Source organism: Drosophila mojavensis, unplaced genomic scaffold, assembly GCF_018153725.1.
Source record: "Drosophila mojavensis isolate 15081-1352.22 unplaced genomic scaffold, ASM1815372v1 contig_79, whole genome shotgun sequence".
NCBI lineage: Eukaryota > Metazoa > Arthropoda > Insecta > Diptera > Drosophilidae > Drosophila > Drosophila mojavensis.
Genome location: NW_025318904.1, coordinates 39,762 through 56,976, shown reverse-complemented (window position 1 = coordinate 56,976; position 17,215 = coordinate 39,762). Strand labels below are relative to the sequence as shown.

The 17,215-nt window shown below is 36.2% G+C and overlaps 1 protein-coding gene and 1 long non-coding RNA gene across 2 annotated transcripts; both read right to left on the bottom strand.

The window, feature by feature from the left end:
• Positions 1 to 759: 759 nt before the first annotated feature.
• LOC26527539 lies at positions 760 to 1,320 on the bottom strand. The gene is made up of 2 exons (XM_015160667.3): positions 1,025 to 1,320; positions 760 to 922 (listed from the first exon to the last, which is right to left on the bottom strand). Exons 1-2 carry the CDS (start codon positions 1,265 to 1,267, stop codon positions 800 to 802), a joined length of 366 nt encoding a protein of 121 aa, XP_015016153.1. The 5' UTR covers positions 1,268 to 1,320; the 3' UTR covers positions 760 to 799.
• Positions 1,321 to 5,296: 3,976 nt separating this feature from the next.
• LOC122757638 lies at positions 5,297 to 5,845 on the bottom strand. Its single transcript, XR_006357735.1, has 2 exons — positions 5,807 to 5,845; positions 5,297 to 5,652 (listed from the first exon to the last, which is right to left on the bottom strand). It is a non-coding gene; the product is annotated as an uncharacterized LOC122757638 (long non-coding RNA).
• Between the last annotated feature and the right edge of the window lie 11,370 nt (positions 5,846 to 17,215).

Genomic DNA, 17,215 nt, shown 5'->3' with positions numbered 1-17,215 from the left:
GTGACTATTCAACAAAAAAAAAAAAAAAAAAAAAAAAAAATGAAACAGCCAAGTGGTTGGCCGCAGCAGCGAATGCAGCAAAAGCAGCAAAAACAGCAGCAACAGCAAATTCAACGCATTCAGCCTCAAAATATGCAGCAACTACAGCTGCAACTACTACTTCAACAGCAGCAAGTGCAGCAGCAACAAGTGCAGCAACAAGTGCAGCAGCAGCAGCAGCAACAAGTGCAGCAACAAGTGCAGCAGCAGCAGCAGCAGGTGCAGCAGCAGAGGCAGCAAGTGCAGCAACTCCTCCCGACTCATCAATATCTAGGTGCCAGGGATAATACGAGCAGTATTGAAAAGAAGCTAGATCAATTGATTGGCCTAATGCTGCTCGAACGCAAGCATCCAAATGCAAATGCAAATTCAAATTCAATTGAGAATGCTAATTCAGCCATCAACAAGGCTATCGTCAACAAGCTGGATCGTCTAATAGATATGATGTCCGCGCTAACAACCTGCTTGTCTGCCAGCATTAGCAGTAGCAGGCAACAAATCGCAAATGAGACCCCAAATATATAATGACTACCTGTTCTTATAGCCTATACAAACCTAATTCAACTACTATAATTTTCTACACTCACCCACTTCACTTAACAATAATAATAATAATATCAATACTCACTCAGTAGCAATCCACTCCTCCTTATTATCTAACGCACTCTTGTCGCAATTGCGCATGGTGAAGATGAGAAGAAGAAGAGAGTACAAACACAATTGTTCATTAGCTTTAAATCGACGTGATTACTGCTTTTGGTCACAATACATCAATATACGCACAAAGATGACTCGCTGTTGCCTGTTGCTGCACATCCTGGTTGTTGTTGTTGGCGTCGATGGTGTCCAGTATGCTGCTTCTGCGGCGAAGATGATGACTGATCTGCAATATAAAAAAAAAAAAAAAAAAAAAACACAATTATTATCTACATCAATTCCTTGACTCCTATCGAATTACGATTGTGATCAAGAAGTGGTTCATTACCAATCGAATAGTAATTGCTCTGCACTCCCTGCTACGTGTCCATATTGATGACCGGCAGGCTGTCATTGTGGGTGCAGACAGAGACTCTCGATACTTGTCGTCAATTGTGGGCGACAATTGGCCATTCAATGTGTATGGGCTTGCAGCTAGATGACAGGCTGCATGCATTTGCCCATGACACGACATATTGCATTTGCTCGCACCAGAGCTAATGATGCTGAAGCCACTTGATGTCTGCGCCATTTCCACTGATGTTGATGACGCCGATGATCCTGTTGCCGATGCTGGTGTTGGTGGCGTCAACAAATTCACACAAAATTAATCAAACTACTTTTGTATGTCACTTCACATCTAATGTAACACTCACATTTGAGATCTACACACAGTAGGCGTCAACAAATTTACACAAAATTAATCAAACTACTTTTGTATGTCACTTCACATTTAATGTAACACTCACATTTGAGACCTACACACAGTAGGCGTCAACAAATTTACTATATTATACAGTAGTATAGCAGTAAATAAATAAATATAGTCAGTCAGTCTACGGCACAGCCTCGAGCAGACGTGACTATTCAACAAAAAAAAAAAAAAAAAAAAAAAAAATACTATACCTGTCTGGGGTGCGCTCCTATCCGAAACTCAGTTCGACCGCATCAGAGTTGCACACAACAGAGCACTGAGAACCATATCTGGCGCTCAATATTATATTTCAAATGCTCGCATCAGATCTGAGCTGGGCGTTTTATCTGTGGATGAATTATTTAATAATATTTGCACTAAATATTATGATAGACTGCGAGTACACAGCAACAATGAGGCTAGAAGCATAGCCCACTATCCGTTTGTACCACAGCGGCTAACTATGCCCAGATACTCTAGCCTCGTCAATACTCACCTGGCTAATGAAATCGAGTTGCGCGCACAGCGACAGCAGCGAAGACAAGCGGAGTTCGACGAGGAGCTACACGCTAATTATCTTCGCCGACATCCGCCCGTATACGGCCCGATAACTTTACGCGAGCACAGCCGCAACATTTTAGCAGAGAGGTTCACGAGGTCATATCCGGCCTCAACCCGCAACTCCAGCGAAAATCTTCGCAGAATGGCAGCGCGACGCAGAAACGAGGCTCGTCGCAACGGCGCGCCATCGTATGACGCAGTCCCACACACCCCCACCTCTGGGGCGACACAAAATATAGGCGACGCTACTGCCTCGCAGTCGCGCCTGCCAATCTTTCGACAACTGGCGCCACTGCCACCCACAGCGAGCACTTCGCGCACACACAACACAAATCCAGGAGATTCTTCGGCCGATGCAGGCTGGTCCTTCCCCAGCAACTGATTGCAAGCATATACGCTAAAAAAGAACATTAATCTACATTAAAATTCAAATTGGCCATTGGTATATGCAAGCAACTTACCTGGAAACTGGTCGTCCTCACATATCCTATCTGCAAAGGATATCCTAACAAATAAAACTCAAATTGAATTTTATATTCAATTAAAAGTTTTATTTGGCACGTATGCACATACACACATGCAGCAAAACAACACTACAATGCACTGGCTTAAACTACACAATCAACTTAACAAAACTGGCGGCACTGCTCGGTGATTGGGATGTGGAGTCTTCTCAGCTGCTACCTCTCGTTCCACCGGATGATTCCCTGCAAATAAAAACAAAACAACATTAAGTATAAACACTTATATACATATATGTATAATTAACATTACCTCGCAGCCATTTTGCGTCACTCACTTCTTCGGCCTGTCGAACACACGTTCACTTGCACTTGGGAGAAATTGCTGAAACAGACGAATAATTTATTAATTAATATCTAATTATTAATAATTATCTCAGTATTCTTATTAGAATCCATACTTATCTCTTTCAGTTGCAACTTTTGCAATTAATTGCACTCTGCCTTTTCATCATATGCTTTTCAAACATATGTTTTGTCTTTGCATATCGATAGACAGGGATGCACAATCACTTTCACGATCGCACTTACGATGTATTTAATAAATTTTAACTAAATTAAATATGCTAAAATGAAATGAAAAACCTATTGAAAATCAAATATTGAAATGAAAACAACTATTACTATTAATTATATTACTCTTATACTACTAATACTATATTTAGCTTAAACAACCTATAAGGGAAAATGACTAGACTTTGTCTTGAATTTTCTCATTCAATTGAATGGCGGCATTATGGCAGCTAATTGATCTGCGCATCTCATAGATGCAGCTGTATATGAATTTAATTATATTAATTATCTCTAATTACATATTTATACTACTTATATTTGAATTATATTAATTATTACTACTTATATATATATATCTATAATACTTATACTCTATCTTACTCATTAGTTTACAACTAGCAATTTAAGCATATCAATGTCATCTGCTCTTTTATACGTACACATATATCACAATGGTGCACTGCTATCTTTTGTTGCACTTGTGGCCATTTAAACTAATCATAGTTTCGCTAAATATCGACCGAATGTATATTTTTTAAAGTATCTTTTAGGCGCAATTTTAATTCTAAGAAAATACTATTGTCAAAGTATTGTATGAATAAAGAGCATCTCTATTTTCTCTTTTCCTCTTCATCTAGCTGCTGGACAGCTAATATGAATGAGAGGAAAGGGAATAAGAGATCATTAATGTGTGTTCTGTCAAGGCATACAAACAGAAGAGGATAAAGAGGACATTGAATCTCAATGCTTGCCAGATTTAGACAGTGGTAGCTTGCCTCCTGTGCAATTTCGACCTATACTTGTTCAGGAAGTTATGACCATAATCAATGATCTTCAAATTAAGAAGTCTCCTGGGTTAGACTTCATTGATAACTGGACACTCAAAGCACTTCCTCTAAAGGCACTGCTGTATTTAACTCTTATATTCAACAGTGCGCTCAGATTTGGACACTTTCCCAGCCGATGGAAATGCGCAAGAGTCAGAATGATAGTTAAACCTGGTAAGCCAGCCCATGAGCTGACTTCCTACAGGCCAATCAGCTTACTCTCAGGGCTATCCAAAATCCTTGAGAAGTTAATTATGAATAGGCTATTTGAGGTGGAGGCGTTTTGTAAGGCAATGCCTGATCATCAATTTGGCTTTCGTAGTCGGCATTCCACAGAACAGCAACTTGGTCGTGTCACTCAATTCATTATGGAAGCTTTTGAAGATAATTATTTCTGCTCAGCCGTCTATCTGGACATTTCTGAAGCTTTTGATCGTGTCTGGCACCCAGGGCTTCTACACAAGCTACAGAAGTTACTACCAAATGTACTATTTAACATCCTACATAGTTATCTCAAAAATCGTACATTTATAGTGGAGTGTTTCGCCTCCACAAGGAGGCGTTTTGAGCCCAATTCTGTATAATTTCTACACTGCGGACATGCCACTACCAGCCATATCCAGCGTTCGACGCCCAACTGCACGCATGATGCTAGGAACATATGCTGATGACACTGCAATTCTCTCGAGCAATATTAGTTTGACACATGCTGTACAACACCTTAATCATTATATCAACACATTTCACGAATGGACCAAAAAATGGTGTATCAAACTCAACTATTCCAAAACAGTTCATGTGATACATTCAATTCGACAAGTACAATATGATCATCAAAGTGTTGTCACAATTGCGGGTAATAATATTGACAACAAAACTAGCCATAGATATTTGGGCATACAGCTGGATAACAAACTGTTGTTAAAAACTCATATTAATAATATAATTGGCAAGCTTAGAACGAGAACTAAAGAGTTAAAGTGGATAATTGGAGCTAGAAGTAAGCTGCCACTAAAACTTAAAATATTACTATATAAGCTGCTTATTGCGCCGATTTGGCAATATGCTCTTCCTATATGGGGCGCGCTGATATGCGAGACCAGATTTAATAAGCTGCAAGTAGCACAAAATAAAATACTTAGAGAAATAACAGGTGCACCGTGGTATGTCAGTAATAACACACTTCATATAGATCTGCAAGTAGACACTGTTGAAAGCATCTATAATAAACTGTGTTATAAATATGTGAGCCGGCTTCTTGCTCATCCCAATCCTGAGGCAAGACGAATTGGTAACTACCCGTGCATTCCGCAACGGCTGAAGTGGAAGCGTTACTCCGTGATGCTCAACAATCACTTGCAATCAAACATATTTAAGCGGAAATGGGAACTATTACAGGCCAAGCAGAGACGGGCACATGGTTGCATATATGTTGCTACTATCCCTTCTAAAAATGCAGTTTCTACTTTTAATCATCCTGTTAACTTAAATCGGAACTTCAACTCATATCAGAATATCAGTTTTAGGCGGGACGATAGTTTCAGGCAAGATACTGGCTCCAGTCAAAATAATGGTTTCAATCAGGTCGATGGCTCCAGACAAAATTCCATTCCCAGTCGAAATATTGGCTCTAGTCGAGATGTCAATCTTATTCAAATCGACGGTTCCAGACAGGATGCTGGCTCCAGTTAAAATACTGGTTCTTCCATACAGATTTTGAATCCCAAACAGGATGCCAGTCCCGGAAGAGATGACGTTTCCTGGCCGGATGCAATTCTTAATCAAGATATCTATACATTCACTAAAAACATAATTAATCAAACTACTTTTGTATTTCACTTCACATTTAATGTAACACTCACATTTGAGATCTACACACAGTAGGCGTCAACAAATTTACACAAAATTAATCAAACTACTTTTGTATGTCACTTCACATCTAATGTAACACTCACATTTGAGATCTACACACAGTAGGCGTCAACAAATTTACACAAAATTAATCAAACTACTTTTGTATGTCACTTCACATCTAATGTAACACTCACATTTGAGACCTACAGACAGTAGGCGTCAACAAATTTACTATATTATACAGTAGTATAGCAGTAAATAAATAAATATAGTCAGTCAGTCTACGGCACAGCCTCGAGCAGACGTGACTATTCAACAAAAAAAAAAAAAAAAAAAAAAAAAAAAAAAAAAAAAAAAAAAAAAAAAAAAAAAAAAAAAATTACAACCTGGACATAGCTACAAATAAGAGCATCGACAGCAGCGCCTTCTTCTGTCTTCCCCTCCGGGCCACTGAAGACTGGATGACAGCGACTGATGACGCCCCTAGAGTTATCAAATCAACAATACAACTAACAAACCAGCTAAATGTAATTATATTTAAGAATAGTAATCCAAATTAAATTTAAAGAATAGTAATTTAAATTGAATTTAAAGAATAGTAATCTAAATTGAATTTAACGAAGAAAATCTGACTTAGTCTTTACTCTTCCCCACCAAATTAAATCTGTATAAATAACTACAACTTTACTAGATAGATATATATATGTATATAAAAAAGAAAACACTCAATTATTTGTAAAATTCAAACTTTATTAATAAACACTTATATTAAGTTTCGCCTACTACTAGCTTATAATACTTACCACATAAGTGAATTGTAAATAAGCTGCCAACTAATTTCTAGAAAGTACTAACGCAAAGCACTGAGAAATGAATAAAGACACCCTGTTCCCTCTTCTCTCACCTTTACGCTGCTGGGCAGCCTAAAGCTTGAGGCGAGAAAAAGCAGGGCAATTGTGTATGTGATTCCCTCGCATGCAGGCTGAAAAAAAAAAAAATGAAAAAATGAAAAAGAATTTAAAAGCTTTTGCATTTAATTATTAAAATATTTCAAAGTTATTGAAACGATGTCTAGAACTCGAATGCATGGATCTAGTGAAGATGAAGATGTGGAAGTGAGGCAACTTCTTGACGAGCCAAAAAACGTGGTTGCACCCATGTTGTCAAATGTGCTTAATAAGATAAAAAGTCAAAGTGAATTAAACCTGCTCCCGTCTACTTCGAAGGCTACTACAACTAATCATTACTTATTGAGAAGTTCTGTAACGAAAGGTAATATAGCCTCAAATAGGCCACCCAAGATGGCCGACTCTAATGAATGCTTTCAAAAGCAAAAGGCCAATAAGAGAGCCGCTATTAAAGGCAACAGCCCAGGAAAAGTGAATAAAAAATCAAATTTAAATGACACTTTTGACCCTGCATGTAACTCCAGTGACAGCCAATCTGCAAATATGGACTTTGAGCCAGTGCCCTTAAGTGAAAGTACAATTTCTAAGCCCACTACTGAGCCCACGGGCAACTTTAACCTTAATGTAACCCCTAAATTAGTGGGTGAAACCTATGGTTCTAAATTCAATATGAAGCCGGCGCCTTTATATTTATATAAAGTCACTAACATTATAACTCTGCTCTCCGACTTGAGTCGAGTTATAGGCGAAAATAACTTCACAACTAAGCCTGCAGCCAGGCGTGCCATCAGAGTCCAATGTAATGACATAGTCACTTATAATAAACTCACCAAATATGTAGCTGAGAAAAAGTTAGATAGCCATACGTATCAGTTGAAATCTGAGCGTGGCTTTAGGGCTGTCATAAGGCACCTGCATCATTCAACACCTGATAAGTGGATACGTGACCATCTCACTAAACTGGGGCATGATGTTAAATTTCTCAGGGTCATTAAAAATCGTTACTCAAATCAGCCACTCAATCTCTTTGAGATTGAGTTAAAAGTTAAAGACAACAATGCTGATCTATACAAGCTCAACTCTCTCGGCAACCAGAAAATCAAGGTTGAAGTGCCACTAAAAGCCACCGATGTGCCACAGTGCCACAGATGTCAAAAGCTTGGGCACACCAAGAACTATTGTAACTGCCCTTATGTGTGTGTTAAGTGTGGTGAAAACCACGCAACTGCCGTTTGCACCAAGCAAAAGGATGATAAATCGCCTGCTAAATGCGCTAACTGTCTAGGCAACCACGCTGCCAGTTACAAAGGGTGCCCCGTGTATAAGGAGGCACTCAAAATAAAAACAAACGCAAAATCATCTAGGATTAACAACATTTTAGCTGGTTTAAGCGATGTTATTCCAGCCATCTATGACAAACGTGGCCAACCAAACTTAAGGCAACCACGTCCATCGTCATCCAATCCCGGCAATCCTGCCCAAAGCTACGCTTCTGCTCTTCGTGAAGGCTTAAATGCATCTCAGGCCAACTCAACGCCTCCAGCAAATGAGTCGCAACTGCGGCACTCCAGATCAACAAACAAGAAGACAACTTTGCAATCCTTCAAAGAACCAATGCCACCTGCTGCTAGGCCGCAGTATCAACACAGGAGTCGCAGTCTAAGTATACGACGCACACCTATATTGTCTGCACATGACTTAATAACAAAGAATAAATATGACGCACAATTAGATCAAATTACAAAATTTATTAACTTAAATAACGAATCAAGGCTAGAAACTAAACTAGACAAACTAATTGAAATAACAAATTCACTTATTAAAATATTTATGACTAATAACAGCTCTAAACTGCAGCTCCATAATGCAAAGACCTGAAAAACATAAGAGTTGATCAATGTTGCTAATGAAAATATAACTAAACACTCACCAATTTAAACAAAAGATGAAACACACATACCTGAAAGTAAATTAATCATATCAATCACTGAAAATACTACGAATGAACCAATAATTACTTACCTGATATCCCGATTAATAATCTGACTTACCTGAAAATAAAAATATAAAGAAATTTAATTAAAATCCAAAAAATAACAATAAATAAAGTACTTACCAAATTAACTCAAATCTAAAAGTAAAACAATTAATTTCTATAGCATTGTGGCTGCTTGAGCGTTGACTTGCCTTGCATGTGGCAAAGGCGATCTTCACTGAAAATAAAGAAATAACTAAATTAACTAATAGTAAAATACACTCCTACGTATGCTTATACTAAATAAATAAAATAAACTCAATATTTACCTTGATATAAACCTGCAAACCTAAAATGCAAAACTAATTAAAACATCAAATAACTTCTGTAAATAACTTACGCATAATACTCACCAAAATTAACTCAAATCTAAAAGTAAAACAATGAATTTCTATAACAATATAGCTACTTGAACATTAACTTACCTTACTTATAGCAAAAGCGATCTTCACTGAAAATAAAGAAATTACTAAATTAACTAAATAGTAAAATGCACATCTACGTATGCTTATACTAATGAAATAAAATAAACTCAATACTTACCTTGATATAAACCTGCAAACCTAAAATGCAAAACTAATTAAAACATCAAATAACTTCTGTAAATAACTTACGCATAATACTCACCAAAATAAATAAATAACTTACAATAAGAAAATAATAAAACATATAAGCATTTACTGAACACAAGTGTATGCTGATCGTAAATGCAAATCAAAACAAAACAAGTAAAATATGTGCAAAGCAAAATTGCGAAATTCTGCACTTCTTTTATCTAACAAGATGTCGTTTGCACGACACAATGGAATGAAACAATAAATATAAATATTATATGTAAATAATTAAAGCTACCTCACAATCAACATAATCATTAGAATTAAATAAATGAGTAAAACTAAAAATGAAGTACAATTATAAATATATATAAAATTAATAAACACATCTCACACAATACTTACCTCATCTCCCCGATCAAACACGGCTGCTCTCTGGACCCCATGGGATGACAACGGACGGCAGCAACACACATCTGTAATGAAGAGAATTATATTAGCTACACTATAAGTTAGACTTAATCCTATATTAAACTATGTATATAAAAAAAGAAGATGATAAGACTTTGTCGCTCATCTTTCAGATATTGAAATCAATTAATTATTCCTTATCTATGTCAATTTATGAATTTTACAAACTACTTAAAATTTCTATAGCATTTAAAATCATAGAGTTTCGGTTATTATCTGTCTTATATATCTAGATTAGTTACCTAGTTATAAGATGCCATGTACATTTCGAAAAAGAGCCATATGAACGGCACTGCGGAATAAAGAGTCACCTTGCTCCCTTATCCCCTCCCCTTATAGCTGCTGGGCAGCCAATAAGAAAGAGGAGATAAAAGCATGGTGCAATTGTGTATGTGATTCCACACATGCAGGTTGAAAAAAAAAAATGAAAAAATGAAAAAGAATTTAAAAGCTTTTGCATTTAATTATTAAAATATTTCAAAGTTATTGAAACGATGTCTAGAACTCGAATGCATGGATCTAGTGAAGATGAAGATGTGGAAGTGAGGCAACTTCTTGACGAGCCAAAAAACGTGGTTGCACCCACGTTGTCAAATGTGCTTAATAAGATAAAAAGTCAAAGTGAATTAAACCTGCTCCCGTCTACTTCGAAGGCTACTACAACTAATCATTACTTATTGAGAAGTTCTGTAACGAAAGGTAATATAGCCTCAAATAGGCCACCCAAGATGGCCGACTCTAATGAATGCTTTCAAAAGCAAAAGGCCAATAAGAGAGCCGCTATTAAAGGCAACAGCCCAGGAAAAGTGAATAAAAACTCAAATTTAAATGACACTTTTGACCCTGCATGTAACTCCAGTGACAGCCAATCTGCAAATATGGACTTTGAGCCAGTGCCCTTAAGTGAAAGTACAATTTCTAAGCCCACTACTGAGCCCACGGGCAACCCTAACCTTAATGTAACCCCTAAATTAGTGGGTGAAACCTATGGTTCTAAATTCAATATGAAGCCGGCGCCTTTATATTTATATAAAGTCACTAACATTATAACTCTGCTCTCCGACTTGAGTCGAGTTATAGGCGAAAATAACTTCACAACTAAGCCTGCAGCCAGGCGTGCCATCAGAGTCCAATGTAATGACATAGTCACTTATAATAAACTCACCAAATATGTAGCTGAGAAAAAGTTAGATAGCCATACGTATCAGTTGAAATCTGAGCGTGGCTTTAGGGCTGTCATAAGGCACCTGCATCATTCAACACCTGATAAGTGGATACGTGACCATCTCACTAAACTGGGGCATGATGTTAAATTTCTCAGGGTCATTAAAAATCGTTACTCAAATCAGCCACTCAATCTCTTTGAGATTGAGTTAAAAGTTAAAGACAACAATGCTGATCTATACAAGCTCAACTCTCTCGGCAACCAGAAAATCAAGGTTGAAGTGCCACTAAAAGCCACCGATGTGCCACAGTGCCACAGATGTCAAAAGCTTGGGCACACCAAGAACTATTGTAACTGCCCTTATGTGTGTGTTAAGTGTGGTGAAAACCACGCAACTGCCGTTTGCACCAAGCAAAAGGATGATAAATCGCCTGCTAAATGCGCTAACTGTCTGGGCAACCACGCTGCCAGTTACAAAGGGTGCCCCGTGTATAAGGAGGCACTCAAAATAAAAACAAACGCAAAATCATCTAGGATTAACAACATTTTAGCTGGTTTAAGCGATGTTATTCCAGCCATCTATGACAAACGTGGCCAACCAAACTTAAGGCAACCACGTCCATCGTCATCCAATCCCGGCAATCCTGCCCAAAGCTACGCTTCTGCTCTTCGTGAAGGCTTAAATGCATCTCAGGCCAACTCAACGCCTCCAGCAAATGAGTCGCAACTGCGGCACTCCAGATCAACAAACAAGAAGACAACTTTGCAATCCTTCAAAGAACCAATGCCACCTGCTGCTAGGCCGCAGTATCAACACAGGAGTCGCAGTCTAAGTATACGACGCACACCTATATTGTCTGCACATGACTTAATAACAAAGAATAAATATGACGCACAATTAGATCAAATTACAAAATTTATTAACTTAAATAACGAATCAAGGCTAGAAACTAAACTAGACAAACTAATTGAAATAATTAAACTGCAGCTCCATAATGCAAAGACCTGAAAAACATAAGAGTTGATCAATGTTGCTAATGAAAATATAACTAAACACTCACCAATTTAAACAAAAGATGAAACACACATACCTGAAAGTAAATTAATCATATCAATCACTGAAAATACTACGAATGAACCAATAATTACTTACCTGATATCCCGATTAATAATCTGACTTACCTGAAAATAAAAATATAAAGAAATTTAATTAAAATCCAAAAAATAACAATAAATAAAGTACTTACCAAATTAACTCAAATCTAAAAGTAAAACAATTAATTTCTATAGCATTGTGGCTGCTTGAGCGTTGACTTGCCTTGCATGTGGCAAAGGCGATCTTCACTGAAAATAAAAGAAATAACTAAATTAACTAATAGTAAAATACACTCCTACGTATGCTTATACTAAATAAATAAAATAAACTCAATATTTACCTTGATATAAACCTGCAAACCTAAAATGCAAAACTAATTAAAACATCAAATAACTTCTGTAAATAACTTACGCATAATACTCACCAAAATTAACTCAAATCTAAAAGTAAAACAATGAATTTCTATAACAATATAGCTACTTGAACATTAACTTACCTTACTTATAGCAAAAGCGATCTTCACTGAAAATAAAGAAATTACTAAATTAACTAAATAGTAAAATGCACATCTACGTATGCTTATACTAATGAAATAAAATAAACTCAATACTTACCTTGATATAAACCTGCAAACCTAAAATGCAAAACTAATTAAAACATCAAATAACTTCTGTAAATAACTTACGCATAATACTCACCAAAATAAATAAATAACTTACAATAAGAAAATAATAAAACATATAAGCATTTACTGAACACAAGTGTATGCTGATCGTAAATGCAAATCAAAACAAAACAAGTAAAATATGTGCAAAGCAAAATTGCGAAATTCTGCACTTCTTTATCTAACAAGATGTCGTTTGCACGACACAATGGAATGAAACAATAAATATAAATATTATATGTAAATAATTAAAGCTACCTCACAATCAACATAATCATTAGAATTAAATAAATGAGTAAAACTAAAAATGAAGTACAATTATAAATATATATAAAATTAATAAACACATCTCACACAATACTTACCTCATCTCCCCGATCAAACACGGCTGCTCTCTGGACCCCATGGGATGACAACGGACGGCAGCAACACACATCTGTAATGAAGAGAATTATATTAGCTACACTATAAGTTAGACTTAATCCTATATTAAACTATGTATATAAAAAAAAAGAAGATGATAAGACTTTGTCGCTCATCTTTCAGATATTGAAATCAATTAATTATTCCTTATCTATGTCAATTTATGAATTTTACAAACTACTTAAAATTTCTATAGCATTTAAAATCATAGAGTTTCGGTTATTATCTGTCTTATATATCTAGATTAGTTACCTAGTTATAAGATGCCATGTACATTTCGAAAAAGAGCCATATGAACGGCACTGCGGAATAAAGAGTCACCTTGCTCCCTTATCCCCTCCCCTTATAGCTGCTGGGCAGCCAATAAGAAAGAGGAGATAAAAGCATGGTGCAATTGTGTATGTGATTCCACACATGCAGGTTGAAAAAAAAAAAATGAAAAAATGAAAAAGAATTTAAAAGCTTTTGCATTTAATTATTAAAATATTTCAAAGTTATTGAAACGATGTCTAGAACTCGAATGCATGGATCTAGTGAAGATGAAGATGTGGAAGTGAGGCAACTTCTTGACGAGCCAAAAAACGTGGTTGCACCCACGTTGTCAAATGTGCTTAATAAGATAAAAAGTCAAAGTGAATTAAACCTGCTCCCGTCTACTTCGAAGGCTACTACAACTAATCATTACTTATTGAGAAGTTCTGTAACGAAAGGTAATATAGCCTCAAATAGGCCACCCAAGATGGCCGACTCTAATGAATGCTTTCAAAAGCAAAAGGCCAATAAGAGAGCCGCTATTAAAGGCAACAGCCCAGGAAAAGTGAATAAAAAATCAAATTTAAATGACACTTTTGACCCTGCATGTAACTCCAGTGACAGCCAATCTGCAAATATGGACTTTGAGCCAGTGCCCTTAAGTGAAAGTACAATTTCTAAGCCCACTACTGAGCCCACGGGCAACCCTAACCTTAATGTAACCCCTAAATTAGTGGGTGAAACCTATGGTTCTAAATTCAATATGAAGCCGGCGCCTTTATATTTATATAAAGTCACTAACATTATAACTCTGCTCTCCGACTTGAGTCGAGTTATAGGCGAAAATAACTTCACAACTAAGCCTGCAGCCAGGCGTGCCATCAGAGTCCAATGTAATGACATAGTCACTTATAATAAACTCACCAAATATGTAGCTGAGAAAAAGTTAGATAGCCATACGTATCAGTTGAAATCTGAGCGTGGCTTTAGGGCTGTCATAAGGCACCTGCATCATTCAACACCTGATAAGTGGATACGTGACCATCTCACTAAACTGGGGCATGATGTTAAATTTCTTAGGGTCATTAAAAATCGTTACTCAAATCAGCCACTCAATCTCTTTGAGATTGAGTTAAAAGTTAAAGACAACAATGCTGATCTATACAAGCTCAACTCTCTCGGCAACCAGAAAATCAAGGTTGAAGTGCCACTAAAAGCCACCGATGTGCCACAGTGCCACAGATGTCAAAAGCTTGGGCACACCAAGAACTATTGTAACTGCCCTTATGTGTGTGTTAAGTGTGGTGAAAACCACGCAACTGCCGTTTGCACCAAGCAAAAGGATGATAAATCGCCTGCTAAATGCGCTAACTGTCTGGGCAACCACGCTGCCAGTTACAAAGGGTGCCCCGTGTATAAGGAGGCACTCAAAATAAAAACAAACGCAAAATCATCTAGGATTAACAACATTTTAGCTGGTTTAAGCGATGTTATTCCAGCCATCTATGACAAACGTGGCCAACCAAACTTAAGGCAACCACGTCCATCGTCATCCAATCCCGGCAATCCTGCCCAAAGCTACGCTTCTGCTCTTCGTGAAGGCTTAAATGCATCTCAGGCCAACTCAACGCCTCCAGCAAATGAGTCGCAACTGCGGCACTCCAGATCAACAAACAAGAAGACAACTTTGCAATCCTTCAAAGAACCAATGCCACCTGCTGCTAGGCCGCAGTATCAACACAGGAGTCGCAGTCTAAGTATACGACGCACACCTATATTGTCTGCACATGACTTAATAACAAAGAATAAATATGACGCACAATTAGATCAAATTACAAAATTTATTAACTTAAATAACGAATCAAGGCTAGAAACTAAACTAGACAAACTAATTGAAATAACAAATTCACTTATTAAAATATTTATGACTAATAACAGCTCTAAACTGCAGCTCCATAATGCAAAGACCTGAAAAACATAAGAGTTGATCAATGTTGCTAATGAAAATATAACTAAACACTCACCAATTTAAACAAAAGATGAAACACACATACCTGAAAGTAAATTAATCATATCAATCACTGAAAATACTACGAATGAACCAATAATTACTTACCTGATATCCCGATTAATAATCTGACTTACCTGAAAATAAAAATATAAAGAAATTTAATTAAAATCCAAAAAAATAACAATAAATAAAGTACTTACCAAATTAACTCAAATCTAAAAGTAAAACAATTAATTTCTATAGCATTGTGGCTGCTTGAGCGTTGACTTGCCTTGCATGTGGCAAAGGCGATCTTCACTGAAAATAAAGAAATAACTAAATTAACTAATAGTAAAATACACTCCTACGTATGCTTATACTAAATAAATAAAATAAACTCAATATTTACCTTGATATAAACCTGCAAACCTAAAATGCAAAACTAATTAAAACATCAAATAACTTCTGTAAATAACTTACGCATAATACTCACCAAAATTAACTCAAATCTAAAAGTAAAACAATGAATTTCTATAACAATATAGCTACTTGAACATTAACTTACCTTACTTATAGCAAAAGCGATCTTCACTGAAAATAAAGAAATTACTAAATTAACTAAATAGTAAAATGCACATCTACGTATGCTTATACTAATGAAATAAAATAAACTCAATACTTACCTTGATATAAACCTGCAAACCTAAAATGCAAAACTAATTAAAACATCAAATAACTTCTGTAAATAACTTACGCATAATACTCACCAAAATAAATAAATAACTTACAATAAGAAAATAATAAAACATATAAGCATTTACTGAACACAAGTGTATGCTGATCGTAAATGCAAATCAAAACAAAACAAGTAAAATATGTGCAAAGCAAAATTGCGAAAATTCTGCACTTCTTTATCTAACAAGATGTCGTTTGCACGACACAATGGAATGAAACAATAAATATAAATATTATATGTAAATAATTAAAGCTACCTCACAATCAACATAATCATTAGAATTAAATAAATGAGTAAAACTAAAAATGAAGTACAATTATAAATATATATAAAATTAATAAACACATCTCACACAATACTTACCTCATCTCCCCGATCAAACACGGCTGCTCTCTGGACCCCATGGGATGACAACGGACGGCAGCAACACACATCTGTAATGAAGAGAATTATATTAGCTACACTATAAGTTAGACTTAATCCTATATTAAACTATGTATATAAAAAAAGAAGATGATAAGACTTTGTCGCTCATCTTTCAGATATTGAAATCAATTAATTATTCCTTATCTATGTCAATTTATGAATTTTACAAACTACTTAAAATTTCTATAGCATTTAAAATCATAGAGTTTCGGTTATTATCTGTCTTATATATCTAGATTAGTTACCTAGTTATAAGATGCCATGTACATTTCGAAAAAGAGCCATATGAACGGCACTGCGGAATAAAGAGTCACCTTGCTCCCTTATCCCCTCCCCTTATAGCTGCTGGGCAGCCAATAAGAAAGAGGAGATAAAAGCATGGTGCAATTGTGTATGTGATTCCACACATGCAGGTTGAAAGTAAGAACGTTGCAGTCGGGCGATACCGATTGCAGAAGACTCATTCACAGCCCAAACGCTGTCAACCAGAGTATATAGTGCAATTTTCAAGTCTAGTGCGCAGCAAAAAACACGGCATTTTGCCATTAAAATTGGAAAATCATCGATAGCTATTGCATTCAAATTACATACATATATAATTTATACAATTTTGATTTTTATTATATATGTATTTATATCCATACATTGGATACCGGCTTCAAGCTAACAGCAGATCAGCGCATTTTCCTATGCTTGTGCACACACTCATCGTCTATTCTATGCGTACAGACAGAAGCGCCTTTTTCTCACATTCTTAGAATTTCGATTGATTTCTGGACTTTCTAGCCGT

What these genes read in the sequence shown, in the direction of transcription:
- LOC26527539 (XM_015160667.3), bottom strand. Translation starts at nt 1,267, where the DNA reads ATGGCGCAGACATCAAGTGGCTTCAGCATCATTAGCTCTGGTGCGAGC. An exon ending in GAGCAATTACTATTCGATTG is followed by an intron (nt 923 to 1,024) that starts GTAATGAACCAC and finishes TTTATATTGCAG; the next exon opens with ATCAGTCATCATCTTCGCCG.